Source organism: Hoplias malabaricus, chromosome 18 (assembly GCF_029633855.1).
Source record: "Hoplias malabaricus isolate fHopMal1 chromosome 18, fHopMal1.hap1, whole genome shotgun sequence".
In the NCBI taxonomy this organism is placed as follows: domain Eukaryota; kingdom Metazoa; phylum Chordata; class Actinopteri; order Characiformes; family Erythrinidae; genus Hoplias; species Hoplias malabaricus.
In genome coordinates this window covers 26,537,074-26,547,523 of record NC_089817.1, presented here as the reverse complement: position 1 = coordinate 26,547,523, position 10,450 = coordinate 26,537,074, and the positions used below count along the sequence as shown (strand labels likewise).

General features: G+C 43.5%; 1 protein-coding gene across 2 annotated transcripts in view; it reads left to right on the top strand.

Annotated features, from left to right (window-relative positions):
• The first annotated feature begins 2,167 nt into the window (after positions 1-2,167).
• glis3 (GLIS family zinc finger 3) overlaps positions 2,168-10,450 on the top strand; it is a 37,726-nt gene continuing 29,443 nt past the window's right edge. Inside the window, exons 1-2 of one of the 2 annotated variants that reach the window (XM_066650891.1) lie at positions 2,168-2,267; positions 4,344-4,728. In XM_066650891.1, the coding sequence (XP_066506988.1) occupies positions 4,395-4,728 (334 nt within the window). In that variant the 5' untranslated portion in view covers positions 2,168-2,267; positions 4,344-4,394. The remainder of the gene's footprint in view (positions 2,268-4,343; positions 4,729-10,450) is intronic. The other variant, XM_066650892.1, reaches the window with a different exon arrangement.

Here is a 10,450-nt window from a genome sequence, read left to right as displayed (position 1 = left end):
GACTTCTGTGGGTGATGAGGTGCTGGAACAATAGTGGTCACAGGGCAGCCGTCCGATTCGCCTTGTTTCTGTTCTAATACTGCACTCTGCTGGTCATGGCTTTTAATGTCAGCCCTAATAAATCATGGCTGCCTTGTTGTTGATAAAGAAGTGAGGTACGGGGAGAAGGCAAATATATTTTTGTGTATTGAGTATATATATATATATATATTTTTTTTTTTTCGTATTAAGTGGGTGTTCCAGTGTGACCAGGTGTGTGTTCTCCCAGTGTGTGCATGGGTTTCCTCCAGGTGTTTCAGTTTTGTTACATTATGGAATTCATGTTTTCTCACATTTTCTCTTGGTTTACCAATTGATCATGGAAAATTTGACTTGGCTACAGGGAGACAGCAGGATTTCAAATGTTTATTTGAAATGATTTGGGATAAATTCCATGATCAGAGGCAAGTGGGTCATCCATCCCAGAGACAACTGGTAAACACCTACAAGACGTTTCAGATCTTCACAAGTGTAGCAGCCATTTCCACTAGAGGCCACCCTTTTTTTCAAACTGAGCCGTCACCTGTCACAAGATTTTTCAAACTCGGCACTGATTCTATGTCTCCTCGGTCATCACAAGGACTGAACTCTATCCATTAAAGTCACTTGAGATTGTTCTTCAGACCGGGGTTAGTCCTCTCAGGTCGCTCTAGTATAAATAACGACGTTGCCATGACAACATGGCGCTGAGCAAACACTGGAACGCGCGCGTAGAGATCGTTGACAAAGCCGCGCGCGCTGCTCATGGGCGGGAAAAGTCAAGACGCCACTAACGCAGATACACATACAGTTAGTCTGGTCAACTTACATGTTTTCTTGACTTTCTAAGAGGAAGTACGTAAGCACATTAATCAAGGCACTTCTACAGATTGGTGTATGTAATTTAAATCAATTTTCTTAGTTCAATATTTTGTGAGGGAAAAAAATCAAATATACACTGATCAGTTATTAATTTAAAATTGCCTTCTACATTCATTATCAATTTTTCAGCTCTACCGACTGCAAAGGTGCACTTTGTAGTTCCAACATTACAGATTGCCCCTCTGTTGCTCTGCATACTTTGATTGCCCATGGTTTTTCTGTTTTTTTTTTTTTTGTTTTGTTTTTTCTGTTTTGTTTTGTCCATGTCTGTGCCGGGAGTAGACAACTCAAAAATATGGGTCTGAAAGGATGTGCAACAGTCCAATAAGCCCAATGGTGGAACAATGGTGGACTATTCTTCCTAAAGCCTAGACCTCAGCACAAATATTTGGGATGGTTTGGATCACGAGAATGCAGGAAATGCAACCAAATTCTAAGACTGAACTTTGGAGGTGTGCATAAATGAGAAAATGTGAATAGGGAGAGGATATATATTTTTTCATTCACTCTGTATTCATTTTTGGTTAGTGAGGGAGGATAACACGGGCAGTGACCAGAAGTGGGCGTTGAACCTACCACAGCAACATTACTTCCAGTGCCACCATGACGCCCTAAGTAAATAATGAACACTGGAAATATATGAGATTTATTTTTGAGAGGCTTCGGTGTAAATAGCTGTTTAAAATACAGGCGTTGTGTTAACGTCTTAAGAACAAAACGACAGTGGAAATGTTACTTACTAACAATATTAGAGTGTGTCTATGAAATGGCATTAAAATGCCTTCATATAAAGCTGTGAAAACTCAAGAAATTAAAAAAAAAAAACGGGTTAGAGTTTTATAAGAATTCTCAAACCCCCTCAGCCCCCACCCCAATCACAAATGGTCCATCCATTTTGTCTCACCCTTACTTTAACCATCAGGACTTAGACTAGCACTAACCTTCATTTTTACCTAACCTTAAAATATGGCTTCATCTTAACACACAATTACATACGTTGAAGGGACAAGGCTGTAGTCCCAACAAAGACAAGTCCCTAGTATGTGATTGTGTAAACAGGTGTTGGTCCCCACAACGTAATGTATTCCTGGCACACACACACACACACACACACTCAGCGCTACCGTGACGAAGACACCGACACAAACTCCAAACTCCCACAGAACAAACAGCACAGCAACTTTCCCCTTTCTTTCGTTTTCGTTTCTTTCATTTGTCATTTAATTCTTTCCACAGAACTACTTTATTTTTACTGTCTTCCCGCCTTCGTCATGTTTTCGTTTTCTTCACCCCTCCACCACCATCACCAAGGTGCGTTCTCAGTCCACCTTAAGCCAACTCTCTGCTAATAACTCAACTCTCCACAGGTGAGCGGCTCTAGCTTTATTTTACCTCAGCAACGCACATTTTATTCGAAACTTCTTTCTTTCTGAGGAAAAACTGTGTTTTGCCTATTGTTTTGAAACAGTTTTTCTCTTGAAAAATGATTTTTTCCCCCTCTCTGAGCATTACAGACTAAACCAAACTCGGTGACATTGAAATCAAGTGCTAAGCTAACGGCATAATACTGATTATATTATAGGGAATACGTCTTATATAATATGGTTTAAATTAAACATGGACTTCTGAAACACATATAGGACCTGTAGTGATTAATAGTGTAGTCAAATAAGTCATTAAATTAATTTTTAGTACCTCAGTAAACAAGGAACGTTCCTGAACTCTCAAAATAGGTCTAAAAGTAGTCTGTCCGTCAAGGACATATTTTAAACGTCAATGGACGTCCAAAATCCATCTTAATAAGTTAGTTAAGTGGTGACCAATCGATAACGTCAGTGGACGTCCAAAACGCGTTTTATACAAGTAATTTATTTCGGGACCAATTAATAACGTCAATGGACGTCCAAAATACGTCTAATAGTATTTTAAATGTCTGTGTTTGGACGTCTTTTCAACTTTCATTTTCAACCTTAAGAGAACGTTGATTAGACGGCAGTCATTACGTTATTTCAACGTTGAATCAACGGCTAAATGTTTACTGGGACTGTTTAAGGAGGGAATTTAGCCCTTTTGAGTTTTTACATGTAATGATAATAACGTAAAATAAAATTATGGACTATTTCACATGACATTTTATTCCAAGACTATGTCTAAAGACTGTTAATAAACAATATTTTAAGCATTCTTTAAGCTTATTTCCAATCAACCATTTATAAATATATTAATATCATCAAATGTCCCTCAGGACACAGATGATTTATCTCCTGAAAACGCATCTCAGTTCATTAGAATTTCAAATTTATAAGTTATTTTCCAAGAAGAAAAATGTCCCATCGCCTTAAAATTGTCTTAGTTCTGCCTCTACACCTTCACCTTCATTCATTACACACATCTAGGTAATGAATATGTAATCAGTCCTCACATATTTCTCTACCAACCTGACTGCCACTCGCCTGAAGCTTAAAAGCCCCACCCACAAGTTGGCAGGATTGGCTCCTTTGGTTTATGATGTAATAAACCCTGGCTGTCTGAGACAAGGGGCACTTCGCACATGATCCATTTTTTAGTGTATAAACAGCACCACATGGATGAGTTAATAGGTTTATCACTGGAAAGGGCCTTTAAAGGAATAATCCAGCTTTAATAGTGAATAAGCAACGTACAGCTGTTGCAGCACCTGTTCACCGACTTATAAGTGAATTAAATGATCCCTTCAAGAGTTAATATTCATTAATTGCTGTGAAACTAATGCTTCATACTAGTGTTTTCTGTAGTTATGAGCGGTAACAACAAAAGTGGGGATCTATATACAGACACTCGGAGTCCCAGCCGACCCACGGAAGGAGAATAGATATCTAATCCTAAGAAGAATGGAGAATCAGACGTAGGAATGAACCGAACACATATCTTTCTGAGCAGAGCTCATTTAATAGCCTGGATGTTGACAGTGAACTACTAAAAAATGTCATGGATGTTTGCACAAGTATATATTTATATATTTTCATTTATTTTCACGTGGGAGCAGGCTTTCTCCTCCTGAACCCAGAGATCTAAATCACATCAGCATATTAGTTTTAGAACTGATGTCACTGTTGTAGGTCAAAGTCATAGAGGGTTCTGGAGCGAGGTGAATTTCTGGTTAAGTTTCACTTATCTCTGGTATCACCACTAGACCTGTGACTTTGTGCTAATGGATTTTAAAAATGCATTATCGCAGTAAATTAATGTGCGAGTGAAAATGCATTCCGTGATTTATACGTTCGTCTTCTGTATTCATTCATTAAAGGACTTGGTTGTAGTCTAATGGGTAACACTTCTGCCTTTAAGTGCACCATCAGTAAGTGTCCTTAGGCAGGTTGCTTAATACCACATTAGTCTACCTAGTAACATTATTAGAAGCCTTCAAACGTGTGTGTTCTGGTTATTTCTCCTTGTGTTCACAGCAGGATGCCTCTAGCCCGCTGGTATCTTTGCCTAAAGCAGCACCAAGGGCAATGAATGGGAAAAGCTGCAACCTCCTGGTTTCTCCCTCAAGCATGCCCCAGTCTTTAGGGGCCACAACAGGGCAGCAGGTCCCACACATCCGAGTGCATGCTGGTAGCTCACGTGTTTCCTCGCATCATGGCACCCCAGGGTCTGGAAATTTGACTCCAGGGAGTACGGTCCTTCTGCCCACCCTCAGCCTCCGCAGACAGGTTCTGACCAATGGGAAACATCATGACTCCTTCAGCATCCCGCAGGTGTCATGGCAGAAAGTGGCATCCCCCACGGTCCCTCTCAGCAACCCCAGTGGATTGAGAGCCGGTGGCCCACAGATTGGTATCAAAGGTAATCAGCACCAACACTGATGTTGATACCAAACCCATTTAACACACCGTAACACACTTGGATGAAAAAGCTTTTGGGCTACGTTTACATTACAAGCCTCATTCACCAAATCAGATTTTTTTGCTCAGATCAGATTTGACTGTTTGGAAGGTTTACGTTCACAGACTGTGACCTGTATCTGTTTGTAATGTGAACAAATCGATTATCACATCTTCCTGTCAAACTTGTGCACTGTCTGTATGTAGTAGTTTTAGTTTTATAATCCGTGAAATGCAATGTGTAGGGAGCACGGCGCTATTTGGATCGCAGCTTGACCCTTGACCCCTCCATTGTTGTTTTCGCTTATCCAGTTCAGGGTCGCGGTGGGTCCAGAGCCTACCTGGAATCATTGGGCGCAAGGCAGGAACACACCCTGGAGGGGGTGCAAGTCCTTCACAGGACAACACACACTCACACATTCACTCACACACTCACACCTACGGACACTTTTGAGTCGCCAATCCACCTACCAACGTGTGTTTTTGGACTGTGGACCCACGCAGACACAGGGAGAACACACCACACTCCTCACAGACAGTCACCCGGAGGAAACCCACGCAGACACAGGGAGAACACACCACACTCCTCACAGACAGTCACCTGGAGGAAACCCACGCAGACACAGGGAGAACACACCACACTCCTCACAGACAGTCACCCGGAGGAAACCCACGCAGACACAGGGAGAACACACCACACTCTTCACAGACAGTCACCTGGAGGAAACCCACACAGACACAGGGAGAACACACCACACTCTTCACAGACAGTCACCCGGAGGAAACCCACGCAGACACAGGGAGAACACACCACACTCCTCACAGACAGTCACCCGGAGGAAACCCACGCAGACACAGGGAGAACACACCACACTCCTCACAGACAGTCACCCGGAGGAAACCCACGCAGACACAGGGAGAACACACCACACTCTTCACAGACAGTCACCCGGAGGAAACCCACGCAGACACAGGGAGAACACACCACACTCCTCACAGACAGTCACCCGGAGGAAACCCACGCAGACACAGGGAGAACACACCACACTCCTCACAGACAGTCACCCGGAGGAAACCCACGCAGACACAGGGAGAACACACCACACTCTTCACAGACAGTCACCCGGAGGAAACCCACGCAGACACAGGGAGAACACACCACACTCCTCACAGACAGTCACCCGGAGGAAACCCACGCAGACACAGGGAGAACACACCACACTCCTCACAGACAGTCACCCGGAGGAAACCCACGCAGACACAGGGAGAACACACCACACTAGCTCCCTTTTCATTTGTGTATTTAATGACGGACAGATTCGATTATACAAAAGCTTGAAGAGCAAACCTCATTATTCCTTCTGCTATACAAAGATAATCATGGTGATTATGACAGCAGTATCACGTTTAGATGAAATATTGCATGTGATTTCCGCTCGTCGTATCAGTCGTGCCTCTGAGAGAACGCGTCACAATAAGCCAAGGCATTTTTCACTTTCGTACAGTCAAGTTTTTCCCTCACCCTGTCCATTTAACATCTGTTATGAAATATAGAACCGTGTTGGGTCGCTCGCAAGTGTAGATGATGTTCATAATTCATAAAAAGGAATACATCAACAGTGTCTAGTTTCAATGAAAATAGGCAATCTCCATGCCCCTCGCCCGTGCGGTGCTCTCTCTCCATATTTCTCGGCCCAGTGAGCTGGAACATGAGACATGATGGTCCTCGAGAGATACGGGACGGCCAGACATCCCCGCCCTTTTTAAACACAACACTCACCTCTCAATATGTCGCAGTAAAACTGGGTGAAGATATATGCGTTGTCCTCCAGCAGGTACAGGTGCTGGTGTACTTCAGCAGGCTCCTGTAGATGTCATATTTCGGATTAAACAGATACTAAAATGGCCATGGCCTTGACATTTCACTATTATTCACATAACAGTAAACCTCTCTTCCTTCTATAGGCCTCATTTCCAGAGGGTAATAAATATATCTCAGCCATGTAGACCCCAGTAATTAATATTGATAATAATTCATGTGGTAATAAATCATGGTGAACGTATTTATTTACTAATGAAATTAATCTGGCTTCACTTTTCTGTATGGATTACTAAGTGGGTAATAACACAGTCAGTGCGTCGTTAGCATCAATTAGATTTCAGTTTCCTACTTGTTACTGAACATTATTTACAGTAATTGAAAGTGTAAGTGTTTTTTGTCTTTAAATGATCAGGTACCATGTGAATCTCAAATCTGCTGTTAACATCGGTTCTTACCGATCTGTGCTTAACCCGAGCAGGGAATGGAACCCTAGTTATCAGTGAATACAGATCTGTGCTAATCCAATCTGGAATGTGAACTCCAATCTGCTGTGTAGAAGGTGTTAGCTTTACCCTCTACATTCACCACATGTGACATCAACATTACACTTTACAAGCCAGGCATGGGGGGGTTGTACTCAGAGTTTCTGAGTGGCTTGGATGGAGACAGGGTGGTGGGTGCGATGTTGCTTGAGTCAGCGAAGAAGAGAGAGTGGAGGGGTATAATTAAGAGCGATAATTCATAGAATGATAATTGGAGTTTGGTTCAGCTCTCAAAACTGAGTCACATTATAAATCTCTTTTCACAGTTAAACAACACTTTATTTTGACTGTATTTTCAATCTGTAGTTGAGACTATACACCATACCTCACATTAAAACTGACCTGTTCATTCATTCATTCATTGTCTGTAAGTACTCAGGGTTGCGGTGGGTCCGGAGCCTACCCGGAATCACTGGGCGCAAGGCAGGAACAGTCAGTCAGAAGCCAGTCCTTCTGATGCTGACCTTTTAATGAAATAAAATTAAGCACGGTGGCGCAGCAGGTAGTGTTGCAGTCACACAGCTCCAGGGACTTGGAGGTTGTGGGTTCGATTCCCGCTCCAGGTGACTGTCTGTGAGGAGTGTGGTGTGTTCTCCCTGTGTCTGCGTGGGTTTCCTCCGGGTGACTGTCTGTGAGGAGTGTGGTGTGTTCTCCCTGTGTCTGCATGGATTTCCTCCGGATGACTGTCTGTGAGGAGTGTGGTGTGTTCTCCCTGTGTCAGCATGGGTTTCCTTCGGGTGACTGTCTGTGAGGAGTGTGGTGTGTTCTCCCTGTGTCTGCATGGGTTTCCTCCGGGTGACTGTCTGTGAGGAGTGTGGTGTGTTCTCCCTGTGTCTGCGTGGGTTTTCTCCGGGTGACAGTCTGTGAGGAGTGTGGTGTGTTCTCCCTGTGTCTGCATGGGTTTCCTCCGGGTGACTGTCTGTGAGGAGTGTAGTGTGTTCTTCCTGTGTCCATGTGGCTTTCCTCCGGGTGACTGTCTGTGAGGAGTGTGGTGTGTTCTCCCTGTGTCTGCATGGGTTTCCTCCGGGTGACTGTCTGTGAGGAGTGTGGTGTGTTCTCCCTGTGTCTGCATGGATTTCCTCCGGGTGACTGTCTGTGAGGAGTGTGGTGTGTTCTCCCTGTGTCTGCATGGGTTTCCTTCGGGTGACTGTCTGTGAGGAGTGTGGTGTGTTCTCCCTGTGTCTGCATGGGTTTCCTTCGGGTGACTGTCTGTGAGGAGTGTGGTGTGTTCTCCCTGTGTCTGCGTGGGTTTTCTCCGGGTGACTGTCTGTGAGGAGTGTGGTGTGTTTTCCCTTTGTCTGCGTGGGTTTCCTCTGGGTGACTGTCTGTGAGGAGTGTGGTGTGTTCTCCCTGTGTCTGTGTGGGTTTCCTCCGGGTGACTGTCTGTGAGGAGTGTGGTGTGTTCTCCCTGTGTCTGCGTGGGTTTCCTCCGGGTGCTCCGGTTTCCTTCCACAGTCCAAAAACACACGTTGGTAGGTGGATTGGCGACTCAAAAGTGTCCGTAGGTGTGAATGTGTGTGTGTGTCTGTGTTGCCCTGTGAAGGACCGGCGCCCCCTCCAGGGTGTATTCCCGCCTTGCGCCCAATGATTCCAGGTAGGCTCTGGACCCACTGTGACCCTGAACTGGATAAGGGTTACAGATAATGAATGAAAAAAAAAAAGTCAAATGTTTTTTAAGAGTGAATACAATTTGTTGTTATAAAATTAACATATTTTGTTGTTTTTTTATTATTAATCTGTAAAGTGCAGCCATAAACAAATTTATGCATCTTGTCTCTATTGAGCAAAACCTTGTGTTTGGAAATCACTGCCTTCACAAGTACCTCAGGCCATTTCTAATCATCTGTTCACTTTGAAAATTTAACACAGTGCAAGTAGTTACTGGAGAAATTATGCAGAAAAAGCAGACAACCCAAAAATGGAGATTCAGATGAAGTGGAGATGATTTGAATGCAGCCCATGACCCATTCATTTGGTGAAAGTGTTCTAATGATTGAACCAATAGAAGAGCTCCAGGATTGCTTTGAATCACAATCTCATACTGAAGTGAAGTTGGGAAAGTTTTTCTCCGGTGAAAGTTCTTCTGTTTGGACAGCGACGGTATTCAGGTCGAGATCACATCGTTTTTCATATCCCCTGAATCCGTTGCAGTTTCTTTCCTTGAGATTGTCACGTCAAATGTTCAGCCCTTGCAGCGTCACAAGACAAAGTGTGATACATTTATAAAGACCTCACATCTCTCTGCCTTGTCTTTTCAGAATAAGCACACCGTTGATTTACACACTGGAGTTCATACTTCGCTTCACTTCAATATTGTCCGGCAGCCCCTACCTCGTCTTCTCCCTGAAACCCTTTCTTTCATATTTTTTGATAATTAACCAAGCAGAAAGCTTGCTCCTAAACGAGTCGTGGCTCAGGCGAAAAGAGAGAAAGAAAACTCATTAGTAATTAACAGAGCAGAAAGTGTTTCCAAGCTCCACAGGTTTGGGAATTTTCATGAGTATTCATGTGTTTCTTTTAAGGAAGACAAAAGGCATCTTGTTTCTGTAGAGAGAGCACAATTTGTATCTCTGCCGGCAAAAGATATTAAAGGATGAAGCAGGAGGGATACGATCATATTTGTCTTTTAAAAGCCGCAGGCGTTCCCCCGATCGTCTGCTTCACTTCTCTGTATCACGTTCAATGGACCTGCCTCATCGCCTCCTTTAAATGTTTAAGATCACGGAGCTGCCGTTGCTTTTTGAATGAGATCTGGTTAAAAGGGCACTTTGGGCGAAATGAAGAATGTCACCACTGTTTCATCGGTTGTAAACAGGCTTACACCCGACACACAGCGGTGCCGTAGTTGTCTCTAGACGTCAGGTTTAAAGACTACAAAACACACTTTGTTTAGGCGAGCTTTAGGAGGAAATTGCTTGTTAAGTTTGGATGGTTTCACTGTATTTGCGCAGGGTTACGTTTAATATTAACTCATCAAGAGCAAGCAGGTTGTTCTCTCAGGGTTTACATTCTTAATCATTAATTTGTGGGGACCCAGAGAAAAAATAAAAGCACAGATACACTGCTCGAGAGATGTTAAACTAGACATATGAACATTAATATGTGTATCTGATGAGTCCACCCACTCAGATCTGAAGCAAGACTCTCAATAATGAAGGCTTTAAAGGGGACATATGAAGGAAGTATCACATGTTCAGTGCATGTGCACATTCGTTTGGGGATCTAGAGCCTTCCAACCCACACACTGTGAAATACAACAACCCAGACTCTGACACACTCTCACATTTCAGCACAATGTCACAGAGCTTTTAGTCACAAAA